Source organism: Fusarium poae, chromosome 4, assembly GCF_019609905.1.
Source record: "Fusarium poae strain DAOMC 252244 chromosome 4, whole genome shotgun sequence".
Classification (NCBI taxonomy): Eukaryota; Fungi; Ascomycota; class Sordariomycetes; order Hypocreales; family Nectriaceae; genus Fusarium; species Fusarium poae.
Window position 1 is genome coordinate 1,201,615 of NC_058402.1, and position 16,278 is coordinate 1,217,892.

Here is a 16,278-nt window from a genome sequence, read left to right on the forward strand (position 1 = left end):
TGCTTGCTGTGGATGTCGTAAGATGACGAGTTTCAGTGGAGGGATTGAGTGTCGTTGGAAGAAGGCAATAAGACTCGTCGATTTTGCGCTCGCTCGCTGATAGGTAGAGAGCCCTTGGTTTCTTTTTCTTATTTTGCTTTCCAGCTATTAGAGTGGTCGATCCCACTGTCCGCTTTGCAGAATAAAACCCCGTTCAGGTGGGGGAGAAAGGAGAAGTCGGCGAAGGAAAAGGAGGAACGGTAAAATGGAGGGGAGGAAGTAAGGTAAAGATAACCTGGGAAGTTAAGGTAAAAGAGTCGAAGCGAGAAAGAAAACCGAAATTACCAGAGCGTTTAGAGCAAGACCAGGAGCAAGCTATGGTTTAAGGGCGTGGTGGGCTATATGAGGATGGCAGTTTCATTTCGTTCGCACTTGCACCAGTTAACCTTGAGGCTTGATTGAGTGGCACCCAACCAATCCGATTGAAACCAGGCGTATGGTACCTTCCTTTCCTTTACAGTACCCATTACAGTACAAGACGGGAAGTAGCATTAGCATTAGTTAGCAGGCGGAGGACCTCCCTTTCAGAGATTGGCCGGTTCTTTGGCGCTTTGATGGCTTGCACTGGACTGACTGAGCCGGTACGCTACCGTTCTACTGTTCTACTATGTACTGCAACTTCCTTCCATAGGTTCTCCTCTGTATCGGTACCCTTGCTCTTTCTTCCGGGGACTAGGATACGTCTCTCGCGGTGGCCGGGTGGATCTTCCATTAAGCTTGCAGGGGGTTTCCCCTGTCCAACCTCACGAAAGTAAAAGGCCCGGGCTTTCTTACCAGGGGCCTCCTAGCATCCAGCAGCCAGGGTAGTCGGGCAGTCAGGATCAGGCAGGCCCAAAAAACCAGGGCTGCATTTACCAGACCCAGACTTTGCCCAGGCCGAATACCGCACATACACTCACGTCAAATTGCAGCGGTCCCCTGTTGCCGTTGCTCCTTCTCCAGGCGTCTTCCCCGGCAATTCCATTGACTCAGGCACGATGTACGGCGTAGGGACAAATTTTGTCAGCGAAAGGGATGGACGGGAACTTTACCGATGAGTACAACCGTTGGAGGGTGAAGGCCCGATATTCGGGGAATTGGAACCCAATAACTAGGTAGGTATGCTTGACGGCAATTAATGCCACAGAACGGTACAGAACGGTACGTCAAAGTGAACTCAAAACGCTAACCCTTCCGTAGATTCCAAAAGGTGAGCTCCACTCCATCAAATCTCTTGACTCGGTCCCCGACAAGACATCCCACCTGGTTGGAAGCACCAAAAGTCGATCCAAACTTTTTGAGAAAGGTCACTGCAACAGTGACGCTCTGGCCTGCTTTTGTCGACCTGCCTGCCTGCAAAGCCTTGTCAGACTCAGCTCTCGTCTGGAAGATCATTGATGTGCTTGCCCGATTTGCTCTATTTCAGTCTCGTGCCACTACGTAGTCAGTGCACCGTCTATCTACTTGATGTCGTTTAGCGGAGCCCCCCTTGGATTTGGAAATCAAGCCTAGCCAAGTTTCTGGGTGACCTACTCTTGTTCATGGTGCTTCAAGCCGCCGTCTGGGTCTAAAATGGACCTGCCACCAGAACCTCCAGGGGAAAATCAGGGGTCCTCAGGATCAACTGGTGCCGTGCCTGATTCGCGTGGCTACTATCGTGCCGACAATGATCATCATCTACATCCTAGACCAAAATCATGATGTCGAAGATCAGATCCTGAGACTACGCTCTTTCCAGGTATCACGTCGTCTGTTGTCTCACTTATTTCCCCACATACAGAATGTCTTGGATACATTTATGTACCCGTGTGCATGGTGTCGACTCATGGCAGAGAAATAATCAACTGGTACGAGTTCCCTCCACTTCACCAGAATCAAGGCCGTGCGAGCCAGGCCGCAGACTCATGTGGCCTAGTGGTGATTGGCGCTCATTGGCAAACTGCCGTACGATATCTACATACCTAGATAGTATATATGGATACAGCTTCAGAACATGCATGGCAGAGACCCGTTGTAGATGCAACAAGAAATCACAGAGCAATGTCTGGTGATAGATTCGAAACTATCGACTCGGACCGTGACATATCAGAATAGGGCTCGGATGCGCCGTGGCTAAGTCGCCGGATGTGCAGTCCTCCGCTTCCATTTTCTGGGTCACGTTAGAAACTTGATAACTGAGATCGGATCTGTAAGATGGATGGCGGGCAGTGCAAGATGAAACTTTTCGCAACAAAGTCCCAATTGCCGGTATCTGGTATCATACTGAGACCAAAACTTGATCGAGAGCAGTATTGGCAGAAAAACTCCCACCGACATACAAACCAGTTCTAATGCATGTCAATTTGGAGTTGATATTCGTACAAACCCCTCAGGTTCGCCATACCCCTGCAATATTGTCCATTGATGATGAGCCTGCCGCAGACGCTCGATGATAACATATCATCCGAGACAAGCAGGTGAAAAGCTAGCTGTGACCAAAGCAAACTGGCGCTGTAAATGCCGATTCACGAATCACATCAAAGTCTGAGAGGGAAGTGGACAAACATGACATAACGCAGGAATTCTTGTCTTTTGAGCGTTTCAGAGGTTGAACTATTCCTTGGTACAGTAACGGTCAAGTCCTTTTGCGTTCTGAAACACGCAGATTCCGAGACGTACAAGAAACCATCATGATGATGACTATGAACGGACAGTTCAGCAGATCACAATCAGAACAAATGGCCTCCATGCTGGCGCAGGTTCTAGACCCAAGAAGAGGGTCTGTTCTCCGCAGAGGCGTATCTTTGCATCACAGCCACAAACGTCATTGACTGTGAGAGAAAGAAGGGGCACAATAAAGCCTTTGTCAGGATCAAGATCTACCAGCTGGGCCATGCTAGAACCGCAATTCACAGCTTTGACCTGGTGGTTAAGAGCAATCAATCGAGGCGAAGTCCTGGAGACAGCCTAGATTCGGTTGGTTGGGTCAGGTCGTTCTGTTCAATTCGGTTAACCTCGATGGCGTCCCGAGAAGCCCTTGACCTGGTCAAGGTTGTCGTTCAGGGTGCCCTTGTTTGGGGGGCTCTATCTGGATGAGTGGTGTGATTGGGCGGGGGACCTACCGGTAGCCTTCCGTGACGGATAAGTGCCTGCATTTATTGTCTTGGATCCCTCATGGGCGGAGTATGGGAAACCTAAAACATGCAGACGCGTGGTGATGCCTTTTGCCTCGACAAGAAATGTGTGGGTGTGTGTGTGATCCTTTGGTGGTGAGTGGATAGAGAATTGCATCAGCCAAGAGCCTCATCTTACTCGATAATCATCACAGGTTCTTTCATGCCTGTTTGTATGGTTATTAGAACGAGGTGATAGCCTACATGCGTGCATGCATGAAACACAATATGAGAGGACATGGATAGGATCGATGCTGAATAAAGTGCAGCTTTCAGAGGCCTTCCCCTGTTACAAACACATCGCTGCAGAGTCACCCGCTAGCCCTGATCAGAAGGAGGCCGCAGTCATGGCCTGGCTGTTCCCTACTGCCTCTCAAATGCAACATATCTGAATAAGGGAAAGCTTGCGGTTCCGTTCCTGGTGCCCGCCTCCCGTTCTGTGCGGTTTATCGAGATTGAAAATGGTGATTCTCTTCAGGTTTCACCTGTATATCGACAACCTTATGAGAATGGAGAAATGGTGCATCGAGTCATTCACGCGGCTTGTGGCACCTAATACGGGGTTTTGATCTCGCCTACAGGAGTATTGTCTTGGAAGCAAATGATCACCAACAGGGGGCTTTGGAGAATAGGCAACTCGACTCTCTTCCTTTGCTTGAGTTTACAAACAGTTGGTATCCATCCTTTTGATAGCCATTGTCAGTAGCGGTCAGATATTGGATACTGACAAGACGGGACGAAGTGCACATGGTGGTGCAGAATGAAAGGGTGTGGTGTCGAGGTTAGCGCGCTTCCATGTTGCTTCCAACAGATGTTCTATTTATTTGTAGTGGATGGGCTGATCCAACCCCTCACACAAAAAAGAGCCACGAAACACTTTTTGTTGTCTACCTTAGTAGGTACCTCTAGATTTGTCTTTTGCATGTCTCTCGACGGGCCGCTACGCTACATTCTTGTTTTGACCTTATTACAACACATTTAGATAACGACCACATCTTAATGCATTGAAGTCTATTAACAGCCTTCATTTCAACTGTCATATACCTAGTATCGCCCATATTTTTGACTTTGCCCTGAAACTTTGAGCTTGCGGTAATTATCATTATTTGATAATACCGTAAACAGCCAACATAACAGTGCGTTTATCAAGGGGTCTCCTTGTAACTATTGGTTGCCAGTTGGCATTAAGACGGAACTTTGTAGGCATTATCTGCCTCATACAGCATTCAACTGAACCGTAAATAAAGGGTTTTTTTCACTTGTTGGTAATATCACATTCCCAATATCAATATGCATACCACAACAAGTATATCAATCCGGACCTAGGTACATATCAAAAAGATAAATAAGAAAAGTCTCCACAGATGATAGAGAAAGACGACAGCCCCTAGCGGAATCTGTTCCTTTTTACCTGCATGCGTAGCACATCCCCCAACTTACATTTCGGGCAATCATCTCGTGGCGTCCAAACTCAAACGCCACGAGACCAGTTGAGATCCGTTTTCCAACGACTCGTGATGGCACATCATCCAGCGGCTTGGCGCCGGGATTGGACAACGACACTGACCCTTTTCAGGTAGTTCTGACCGGCCTCTTGGAAGGTGCTTCAGCTAAGCTCTCTAGGGGCGAACGGTGTGTCTCGCAGAGGACCCTAATCGATGGGTCAGGGCTCCTCTTTGCGTCTTGCACTGGGGACTTTCATCATCTGGTTGTACGTTTTGCTAAGTACAAAACGGTGACTTATCTCCCCCCTCTGCATCATGGCTTGGGCTTGGCCAGGTTTGATCACAATGACGAGTTTGTATGGTGTGAGCGTGTGTGTTGATTGTATTATGTGTTACCTTGTTTTATTTTCTGTTGGTGATTCATCGAGCATCATCTTGTTTATTAGCCAAATATTTTTACATTAGTCTAGTTTGTGATATATCCGAATACCAACAAGACAAACTCCCTTTGCTTGCCTTGTTGGTGTTTGTGGTAACACTTGTTCGTCCATCACGTTGTTCCCACGTGGCTAACTGCCTGCAGTGTCTTCTTCTTTCGCCAGGGCTTGACTTTAGTGCAATTCTGTGCTAGTCTATCTCAGGTAAGGTCTACAAAGCCCATGTTCCGAGTACCACTATGTACCAGTAAAGGCAGGTAGTAGGTAACTCAGTTGTTGGTTTGTCCAGATTCGAGAAGACTCACGAGTCAGTAACAAGGCAACCTGAAATCACTCACGTCGATCTCCCGTATTGTCAGCATTGTTAGTCTACATAGTTCAACATGTGCCGTAGGCAGAGAGGACACAGACAGAAGGATGAAATATCAGTGGCAATCGGACTTTCAGTCATCAACCAACACGTACCTACTGTTTGGTTGGGTTCATGATCCTCTATTCAATAAACAAGTTTCAAGGATCCACGTATCTATAAAGTAATTACGGGCACAGTCGCAAAGAGGAATGCACCGCCTATATTGCCCGCTTTGTGTTCGCTCGCTTCTTGGCGAATTGTCGATAGTGTTGAATGTTCTACGTTGTATTGCCTTTCGTCAAATGTCGCTTCGTTTCGTAAAGCAATAAATAGCAATGCCGCGAATGCCCTATATGTGCCCATATTATGCATCCGTATTCCCACCGCAACTGCAACCAGGGACCGCGAAACTACCCATTGATTCGGATGGACCCATCATATGTTTCTTCAGCGGCATATGTACTTGCTATCTCTGCATTATAGGTACATATCACAAGCCCTGCATTGCATATGAGGCAAGTGACTTGACTGAAATACATGTGAAGCCATACCGGTGAGTGTCATTGTGATGTTTTATGTATCTGCAAAAGCAGCTGGGTCACACCACTCGCTCAATGTAGTATTCGATTAACCATTTTTCGCTATCGTTTCTATCGAAACTTGAAGAGCCCGGCATTCGCCATGTGTTTCTGACCTTTAACGTTTCATCCCCTCTTCCCCGGTAGGAACCTTTTTTCTGTTGTGTACCTAGAAAGAGGACATGTATCTCTCAAAGCCTGGACAATTGCAAGGACCAGGCTTCAACTTCAAGCGTGCCAGCGTCTCGTTCGGAAATGGGGTTCCCACTCTCTCGTTAAAAACATATCCACTTTAACGCGGGGATTCAAAAGGCTTCTTGGCCATTTTTGCTTTTTGCTGCAGATGCAGGCACGGAATAAAGACAAGGCCAGGGAGGGTTCGGATGACGGCCTGCATTGTTGATTTTACTGCATACAGAATACAGATACATACATACATGGCAGTTGTCGTTGAAGGTCCCTCCCCTTACGAGCCTAGGGCTTCGTTTTAGGTCTCATTGATCGTCTTTATCAAGGACCACGATTGCTCGTTAGGCTTCGGTTCGCTCCCCTTACAATAGAAGGTGGGTAATGTCGATGCTCACGTAGTATTTCACTGCCGAGAGCGTCGTAAACTTTGCAAATCCATGATCTCGCTTGCGGATCGAAATTCGAGACATGACCCAGCACTATGTACTCAAGTGGGTAAGTAGTTAGTCAGAGTCGAGCCATGACCAAGGCCATGATAGACAGGCAACGTTCATGCTTGTGCTGCTGTTGAAAGACTAGTGCAGTACAGTGTATACATAGTATATCTGAACAGTTAGGGCACGGAACTTTGGCATTGTGGCCGATATAGTCCAAGCTAATCAAGTGTTCCGGTGTTTGAGTTAAAGTGTTGAACCAACCGTATGGACAATATACGGTCTCAGCTTCGCCTTGCCGTGTCTAGATTGGTCTGTGCCTTTGATTTGCTTAAAGTCCAGCAAGGTACAGGGTGGCACCTTTCGAAGCAAAGTGAATATGTTTGAGTGGTAGGAGTTTGTTACAGAAACTGTCAGCGATGGCCCGGGTAGGAATATCTCCGAATGTGTACGCACTCATCAAACTGTGAGTTTTGTCTCTGTGGATATTTATCAACTGATGAGACTTGCTGAGAAAGACAAGGTGCTTGAGAAACAGTAGCTTTTGCGTGTAAATTTTATCTATGTTAAGCCTTGTGCGTGAAATCCCGATACGCCTTGTACACCCGAAGTGACTTGATGGAAAAAGGTAGATTGCGATGGTGTTTTGGTATTGTGTAGGTATCTCAGCTTGTGGTTGGTTCAAAGCTGGCATTAAACAGTGCCGATATTTGAGCATCGTCTATTTGACAAAGAACCCAGATCGAGGCTTTGCGGCGCTTCGATTCCTCTTCAAGAGGTCGTTCATGTGGTTCTTTGTTTGCCGCTTCGTCTTGGGCACCATCCTCTCGTCTGTCTTCTGGGCCACGCGGAACACAGTCGAGCCAACACGCTCATCCTTTGGTCCTCTGCTCTGACGGGCGAGCTCCTTTTCAACGGTGGCGACACGACGTTTCCTAGGACGCTCCTCTTCTTGGTCGTCCTCGCCCTCATCCTCACTTGAGGAGTCTGTCAGGAACTCAGCGGGCAGCAGGTTGGGGGCCTTTTGTGTTTTGCTGCGCTGAATAAGAGGCTGTGCGGGCTCCACCTCGTCAGCCGAACCTTCTTGCTCAGCAGCCTCCTTCTCGGCCTTTTCCTTCTCTTGCTCCTCTAGCTTCTTGCGCTCTTCAGCTTGCTGCTTGAAGCGATCATCCCTCTCCCGACGCTTGCGCTTCTCTGCAGCGGCTTGTCTGTACATGCGTTAGTTATGGTTCAGATAATACATGGGTATGGAGAGGGAAAACCGACTCTTGAGCTGCTTTCTGGGCTGCTTGGTTGGACTTCTTAATCTCAGAGGCCACCTTTGAAGTCGACACTGCCTCTGGCGCTTCATCGTCGCTGTCTTCGTCACTCTCCTCTTCCTCCTTGGGCGCTGACACAACGGGTTTTGACAGAACGACTGGCACGTTCATGTCATCATCTCCGAAAACGACCTTTGTAGCCCTGGGCTGCTCTGGGGACATATCGCTGGACTCGCCATCCTTGGCTCTAACAGGTAGCTTTTGCTTCTTGTCTGATGTGATTGTTTGAACGGGGGCCTCCTCTAGCTTTTGCTTCTTTTCGGCCTTTCTCTTGCGCGTCAAAGGTGCCATTGTTGTTGAGTATTGCACTTGACAAAAAGTTTTTGATAAAAGGTTTGAGACGGATCAAAGATGTTGCAGTAGATGGTGATCACTGTAAGTAAGGCCGGAAATATTAGAGGCCGGTCTATTCGTATCAGAGCTGGAAATTGAAAAAAAAAAAAAAATTAACAGTTTGAACTGTGACTGAATGTGAAGATTGTTGATGAAGCTCTCTTTGAAATGTCGCTATGAAAATTTCAGACTGAGAATTGCACCCCTAAAGTTTAAGTGATATGATTGGTGCAGAGTCTCAGATGTGTCTCCATAATTGATCAGTGGGGCCCATCAACCATCTCGAGCTTCTATCCATCATGAGAGAGACTGACTTGGTCAAAGTATCTCTATAGATCTCATCAAGACAAGCATTTTACTCATTTATTATACATAATATCTGGTTCAAATATGTCAGTCACGTCTCGGTATGCGAATACTGGTGTTGTGCGCCAATTGTTGCGTGCCAGCTCTTCAACGCCATCTGTAATCACCACTGCTATACATGCAACCACCAACTCAACAGCAACAATCAACTCCAATTGGCATCAATCTCGATCATATGCGGTTTCAAAAGGACCAAGAGCTCCGCTTCGAAAACCTCCAAGAGCTCCTATAGAAGCACCAAGATCCGTCCCTTCTCAATCCCAATCCAAGCCTCCGCCGGTCCTCGATTTTGATCGTTTATACAAGGTTAACCAAGAACTCACACCCGATGTTTTCGAGAAGGCCATTAGACTATGGGATGGAGACCTAAGAGCACCCACGTCAGAAGAATGCTACAAGCACGCAATAAACTTTCTCCAACAAGTTCTTGATGCTGCACCCGATTTTCCGAACCTGGCTGGTAAGTTGGATCATGGATCTTGAAGCAAACTGATGGAACTGACACATTGCTGCTAGCTATTAACCTCCCACTGGAAACCGCGCATGTGATGGGGTGTCTGATATTCCTTGACAATTCACCGGAAATCCGGAACCTTGGATGTACGCTCCTTGCATCTGCCTCCGAGGCAAATTACAATCCCTCCACCATCACCCTGGCAAGGTTGTTGCTTCGTTCAGGTAACTGGGGCAGTTCGCGGTCATCCACACATCTCCAGAAACGCTTCATGAAGCTCGTGTTTGAAGGAAAAGACTGCAACGCCCTCGCCGTGTACGGAGAACATCTATTCATGGCTCGCAAGTACGCCGCGGCTGTGCCCATGCTGAACCAAGCCATCAGCGTCGACGACGGCATCTTCGAGTGGAGGCGTATGTGCATGCGGTATCTCGCAAAGGCGTATGCACAACTCGGAAAGATCAAGGAGGCTGAGAATGTGCTCGAGAAGCTTGGGGATCCAGATGCTTGGATTGAGCTTGGTCCCCTGCTTGATAGAGGCGGGTTTGAGGATACGCGGCAGTGGCTGTATAGAGAAGGGTATGAAGGAAGGTTGGAAGAGTTTCGGAAATTAGCTGAGATGGATTTCGAGAAGGCTTCCAAGGAGACGGACAAGGCTTTGAAGCATGAGTATAATCTCTGGGCGATGGAGTGGTCGAGACTAGCAGATCCCAGTGTGGAAAACTAGTGATAGGGAATGGACTCGAAGTGTAAAACATGCCAGAAAGGGCTGTATTGTTGTATTATTATGAACATGCATACGAGATATATAGTGAGGGAACCTATACTTTCTTCTTCTTGGATACCTTTTCCGTGCTATGTCGTCTCGCACTCCGCTTACCCTTTGTATCGCCATCTTCCTTCTTGACAGAGGCTATACCCTCCCCTTCCTCTTTGGCCTCGTTATCAGACTGTCCCTCTCCATCCTCTGCATAATCCGCATGCTCTCCATAGTCACTCTCAACATCCCCTTGCACTTCTCCGCGGTCTGTAGGGAACAGCTTACGCCACGTCCCATCGAGTGCTTGGCCATCATTTCCATGAAGACCAACCTGGTACGCAGCCTTCATAGAAGAAATACATACATCGCGTCTTTTGGCAAAATCGAACATCGGCTTGGGGTACGTGCCCTCCTCGACATCGTTCAGACCATCTCCCTTAATGCGAACACCTGCTTTCTTTTGGTCTTGCAGAGGAGCTTTCCAGGGCTCATAGATATACTTGGCATCCATATCCTTTAACTCGGGCACGTATCGACGGATGAAGTCTCCTTTCTTGTCCCACTTCTGTCCAAAGGCCACTGGACTGTAACAGCGGAAGTACTGCGAGAAAAAGGCAGAACAGGATAGCCACTGCCAATTACCTGCGTTACATGCCGGCTCATGATCTATAAGCCATTCCTCAAAGACCTCGCAGCCTCGTTCCCAGTCGATATAGCAGCCCCCTCGAGTAAGGAAGCAGGCTACGGCGTGACGTCCAAGGTGATGAATCCACCCCTCATCCTTGAGCTGCCGCATCAGGGCGTCGATCCAGGGAAACCCGGTCATGCCAACCCTCCATCTCTTGAACCAGATCTCTGCTTCTTCCGAGTCCACGTGGTACTCTCCAGTGACGAGACCCGTCTCAGGATCCCTTTTCGAGGGAAGATTCCAGGGAATGAAACGACAGTACGGATTGTTGGCTGTCTGTGAGAAGACATACCCCAGTGCGGCCTGAGCAGCAAAGTACATGTCTCTGAAGAGCAGCTGACCAATCAGACTCTCGGGGGGCGAGGAAGCACCCTTGTATGAATCCACGACGTCTTTGACGCGCCAGTAGAACTCTCGCACAGAGAGCGAGCCAAAGTGCAGATGCGGTGATAGCAGAGTCGTAGCCTGTGGCTCGAACTGTGCTGGACTGGTCTTGGGCTTCTCAAAGGTAGCCGTGTATTTCTTGTCTGCGATGATTTCGTCGAGAGCCTTGAGCGCGAGCGTTTCTCCTCCCCGATGAGGAGTGGTTGCAGCTGGAAAGCCAAGTTCCTCCATTGTTTCAATGGCAAAGTCACCTTTCGGCCCAGCTATCTTGGTGTAGGCTTTGTCTCCTTCTGTTCTGATTTCCGAATTGAAGTCTGGCTTGGTGTCCGGCTCATCTTGATCGAAGTTTACAGGCATGTCTCCAGGGTCTGGGAGACTTTTGGGAGCAGGTAATGGTTTTTTTACTTGGCCAAGCTTACTCCCTGCGGCCTGGAGTTGGGTTATAGACATGGTCGGCTTCCCACCGTGTTTCTCTACTATTTGATCGCTATCCCATAGTGTCCTGCCAGAACGGATGATGACTTCGACGCCAGCATCTTTGGCTGCCTGGGTCACCCTAAGCTAAACTGTCGCGTTCACGGGCATAGCTGTCGGTGTCTTTCTCGAAAACAATGTGAGTGACTTTCCAAGCCTTGAAGAGCTTTGGGAATAGAGTCTGTGGTGCTTCTCTTAGAACAAAGAGTTTTGAGTTGGAGTTGACTTTTGTGATGGATTTGGAGAGATCATTCTGACAGTCGAGTCTGTGTAGTAAGTCAATGATTGTTTCATTATACCGAACCTGGAAGCTTACTACTTACAAGAACTGCCATCTATTGAGTCCTCCTCTTGCGCGATAGACGTAGTGAGGATCCCATGTGAAAATAGGCCAAAATACCGCCGGATCAAGGTCTAGAGCTGCCTTGAGAGCAGGTGAGTCGTGAAGTCGAAGATCGGTACGGAACCAGTAAATTACACGAGGTTTTGCCATTTTGGGGAAGTTGATGTAATTCTTTCGTAATGTGCGAATGAGTTGATTTGGAGATTTTAGCATTATCAATTTCCATCATTGAAGCTCAAGTATGAAGAAAGTCATGATGTCAACACTTTAGTCCCCGTCACCCCAGCCACCAGGTCTAAGGTGGTTCAAGAAAAACAAACAACAACAGACAAGTTGAGTTCATTTCAATGAGAATTAAAACCAACATCTACTGATCGTTAAATTAATTGTAATATGATTATTTGTTTGTAGATACCCAAACGGTCTTTTCACAAAACCTAGGTACCTTACCATTGGAACGAAATTGGAAGTTCAGCTACCCTATACACTGATTGTAGACCTCAAATTGTTCATCTTAGATTCAAGATACAACACCGAGACATGAATCAGATCTAGTACCAAAATTGATTTATCTAAACCGCAACCAAGTTCATATAACCTTAGCAATAGTTCATGAACTAGACCGACTCTTTCAACTGGGACATGCAGTTGTAGTTGGTTCATGCACACAGCGGCAGGCACACATCTGCTGAAGATGGATCTACTTGTCAAGTAAGGGACACTATCAAGGGAGTCGTCATGACAGCAATTGTTTTTGTTTGCAACTTCGGGAATTGATAACCACAACAATATCTTTTTTGTCTCTGTGCACCCTAGTATCCGAGACTTTTGTCAAAGCTGAACCTCTAGGTCTGAACAACAAGATGGACCCTGTTCCATAACATGTGAATACTTTGCTAACGTTAGTTGCTTGTTTACTTTCTAGTCCATGTGGCCAAGGACCGTTAACTGGCTGCCGTCAACGGCCAGTCTACCGGAGATGATGTTGGTAGTGTCAAAGCTCATACCACGTTGTCTGTTCACTGTGGTCAGTTGCAGCATGTCACTCGATGACGAGGAAAAGGTTCGATGGTTGATAGATGGAGTTTTTTTCTGTGTAATTTCCCAGGGCAGTTCGATTGCGTGAGTGTACCGGCAGTGGGGTAACCGATCGATGAAATTACTCCGTCCATCTCAACATCCATGGACCATGACATGGATGGGTCAAGCCTCCGAGGCTTGCTACAAGTCGTATTCCTTGGTGGGCGACTACTGAACTGTAACACAAACTATTGGCCCGTAAATCAGATCTTGATACGACAAGTTGAGAAGCGGATCGAGGAGTGTGCATATGTTAGTCTTAGACTTGCAGTAGATAGACCAAGCAAATGCGGCTCAAATTATGGTATTGCTGAGTTTACAAGACAATCCCATCAACTATTGGCAGTCGGTCATTCAAGCCACGCACAAGCGAGATGACCTCGTGGAGGCTGAATGTCATCATCAGGCTAAACAAGCTCCCCCGCATATGGGATCAAGATCTAACCAAGTCAAGGCCTGAAGCTGCAAGGGAAGACTACAAAATAAACATCCAAAAGAAGTTATAAGTAAATAAACAAGTAAACACGAGTTTGCCGAGGGTCCCATCCGGCCTGGATCGACCAAGCCAAGTTACATTACTCAATAGGCGTCGATTGGGGACCGACAGCGGGAGCTTAACGCCAGCTTAATTTCCATGGAGAGATGAATGGCCAACGCCCTACTCCGTACAGATCTGTCTTGTCCGTACGGGCGCTTGAGCCTCAAAAGTTTCTTGACGGACGAGGTGAGATATAATTTGGTAGCCTAGTTTGAATTATGTCTTGCATTGGCCTCGTGGCCAAAGTTTATTAGTTCTCAAGCGTTCAGAGCATCTCGTAATTTTCACGATCTAGATTCAATAGTCTTATCTAGATCTTTTTTAAACATTAAGTTTGATTATGAGAGGATCTCTATATTCAGACGACTGATGTGTAGCCTTGTGATTTGACCGAATTTGACTACTGACATGACTGCTTGGTCTTTTCATCAAAATTAATATTGTATCTCCAGTTGTGTTCGGACAAAACCGAACAGCTGGAAATAAAGGACAATCTCGGGCATAACATTGGAGTGATAGGAAAGATCGTCTGGACCTGGTCGTCCATTGACTTTGTTATTGGCCGTGATTAAACGAACCATATTTCTGGATCTTTAACAGATCGGCTTCTTGCAGATCGTGGACCAGGAAGACAAGAAACATCCATATATGGCTTCTAAGGCGAGCAGCATAAATCTAGATAGTGACAGAACTATACTCGGTCAAAAATGACGTTGCCAGCCACGTCCCATTGTTGGCCTCGGGATTGTTGGAGGCGCATGGGCATGTGGGTGGTCAAAGTACAACGAAGCGCCCATGATAGTGCTGATTGACAGACAAGTGAAGAAGGTTGCGGCCTAGAATACGAGATTGAGACAATACCAAATAATATGCTTCGTCAAGCGGAAAATAGATATCCAATGGTGTGGTATGACGCGATGCGACATGCAGAGAGCCATTGCGACCAAGGTATATCAAATTCCACAACAGAAGTTTGTCGTACGGCAGTTGTCGGTTACGCATGCCCTTTTTCCAAATGTCCGAGACTGACAGTTATTTGATAGGCTTAAAACTTTAAAGCATTAAGTGCATATCGTATTCATTTCAATGTCTATCTGATGGGTGGTGGTGAAGACTTTTCATTGACTGCTCAACAAGATGGATGAAGATGCATCGAAATATGCTGACAAAGATCCATACAGAGGCCGGCTGAGACCGTTAGTGGAAATGACAGAGAACAAATGGAAGCCATGAATCAATGGATGGATGGAACTTGTTGCACAGCCCAGAGTTTTCATTCAGTGATCGACAACCAGTAATATGGTGCTCAGCTCACGGACCTACAGGGGTGGTCTTCTATGAATCGGCCAGTAAAGGCAGCCTACATGAAGATAGGGATTGACTTTCGATACGGCAACCAACCGACTCATGTAGAGAGTATCATCAATCTATGTTAAACCATCATGAATCTTGTACAGAAGAAAGGAAAATAAAAAGAAACAAAAACGATCAATGAATGACCAAACATTCACTTCAATCACTCTGGACTCAACCACACTCCCGGAAATACCGCGACAAGGGTGACCCTGTTTAAGACATTTGCTCCTGTTTCGAGTGCACGTTTGTCACTTGTAAATTGGTTCATTTTGACCAAAAGAACATGTCATAGCAGAGGGATTCGGTAATCCCGCTTCATGAGAAAGAGAGAAAAGGCAGTTGGGCTTAGCTTGCGATGCTGTTTAGTCAAAATGTAAAAAAAATAAGGCTCAGGCTGGGGATACTCCCGTTCAAAGCACGTACACACAATAGCCATGCTGCCATGTTACGTAGGTAGCACACATGTCAGTATTAGGCATGGCTCATTACGGAAACATCTACCGCCGAAATCACGTCTCTCTCTCGATCGATTTGTTGTCCAAAACCTTGGTTTTGAGAGTAAACAAAGCTGAATAGGGTAACATGGCCTCTATACATATTCAGGTGATTAAGAACATGGGGGCAATAGCCAAGTCTTGGAAGAGCAACATACCCGAAATCAACTGAACTCTAGACAATTGACTATTGCAAGCTAGACTGATGTTCAATTAGACAGTCTAGATGTCTCAAGATACTCAAGAGAGGGGTTCAAACAATGACGGAGGCGGCAAAGAAACAAAGAGTCTGAAGACAAAGACTGAGACGGCGCAAAGACCACAATGACCTCAGAATAGAGTGTCCCCTTTTTTCAGGGTCTGTATCTATCAGAGACAAAGGGCTGGGGATCATCAGAAGCAAGGGGATGGTAATTTGTTGTCTAACTACGTATAGGGGATTTGACGTGTCTCACCAGCGGTCTATGGTTGCGAGATGGCAACCAGACCAATGATTTAAAAGTACTGCACTGATAAACAAAAAAGAAAGAAAAATGACAGAAGAAAGCAAAAAAGCCCAGATCACATGGTGTTTTGAGCGTCGAAACGAGCCCTGAAGCAAGTGTCTTGTAATATTTGCTTTCCCTCTTTCATACCTCTACAGCGATGTTTTCTTTTGCTGCTGACGGTGGAGGATTACATTGCATGTATCAGTATCAGTCTCGAACCAATATCAATAAACAAGTATTTTGGTTATATTGTCTCTATCCAGAATAGACTTTTCGTTTCAAGGCGTAGCTGGCCTTGCCTTTGCCTTTGCCTTGCCTTTGCCTTTGCCTTGCTTTGGTTAGGTTGCTCTGCCACGTTTTGCGTCTGCCTTGCTAGAGATGAGAGAAAGGGAAAAAAGGCGGAATTTACCATGTAGGAATTATTAGAAGCCCGGGGAAGAGAAAGATGAAACCAAGAACAAGGATTTATGGCTGTGCTTATCCTGGGCATGGATCCGTTGTTGGTATCGGCTTGCGAGCTGCGGATGCCAAAAGATTAATCAGCGGAAAAGCCTTCCTTCCAATCCTCTGTTTTTATTCCTTCAATTATTCTTGGT

The 16,278-nt window shown here is 46.8% G+C and overlaps 5 protein-coding genes across 5 annotated transcripts; 2 read left to right on the plus strand and 3 right to left on the minus strand.

Annotated features, from left to right (window-relative positions):
• Window positions 1–1,053: 1,053 nt before the first annotated feature.
• FPOAC1_010500 (uncharacterized protein) lies at window positions 1,054–1,462 on the plus strand (the record flags this gene model as incomplete). Its single annotated transcript, XM_044854889.1, has 2 exons — window positions 1,054–1,133; window positions 1,219–1,462. 2 exons carry the CDS (start codon window positions 1,054–1,056, stop codon window positions 1,460–1,462), a joined length of 324 nt encoding a protein of 107 aa, XP_044702202.1.
• A 5,864-nt stretch (window positions 1,463–7,326) lies between these two features.
• Window positions 7,327–8,215, minus strand: FPOAC1_010501 (uncharacterized protein; the record flags this gene model as incomplete). The annotated part of the gene is made up of 2 exons (XM_044854890.1): window positions 7,327–7,813; window positions 7,872–8,215. The coding sequence occupies 2 exons, from the start codon at window positions 8,213–8,215 to the stop codon at window positions 7,327–7,329; spliced, it is 831 nt and encodes a 276-aa protein (XP_044702203.1).
• A 432-nt stretch (window positions 8,216–8,647) lies between these two features.
• FPOAC1_010502 (uncharacterized protein) lies at window positions 8,648–9,804 on the plus strand (the record flags this gene model as incomplete). The annotated part of the gene is made up of 2 exons (XM_044854891.1): window positions 8,648–9,083; window positions 9,140–9,804. 2 exons carry the CDS (start codon window positions 8,648–8,650, stop codon window positions 9,802–9,804), a joined length of 1,101 nt encoding a protein of 366 aa, XP_044702204.1.
• Window positions 9,805–9,898: 94 nt separating this feature from the next.
• Window positions 9,899–11,359, minus strand: FPOAC1_010503 (uncharacterized protein; the record flags this gene model as incomplete). Its single annotated transcript, XM_044854892.1, has 1 exon — window positions 9,899–11,359. The coding sequence occupies one exon, from the start codon at window positions 11,357–11,359 to the stop codon at window positions 9,899–9,901; it is 1,461 nt and encodes a 486-aa protein (XP_044702205.1).
• Window positions 11,360–11,465: 106 nt separating this feature from the next.
• On the minus strand, window positions 11,466–11,876 carry FPOAC1_010504 (uncharacterized protein; the record flags this gene model as incomplete). Its single annotated transcript, XM_044854893.1, has 2 exons — window positions 11,466–11,649; window positions 11,707–11,876. 2 exons carry the CDS (start codon window positions 11,874–11,876, stop codon window positions 11,466–11,468), a joined length of 354 nt encoding a protein of 117 aa, XP_044702206.1.
• Between the last annotated feature and the right edge of the window lie 4,402 nt (window positions 11,877–16,278).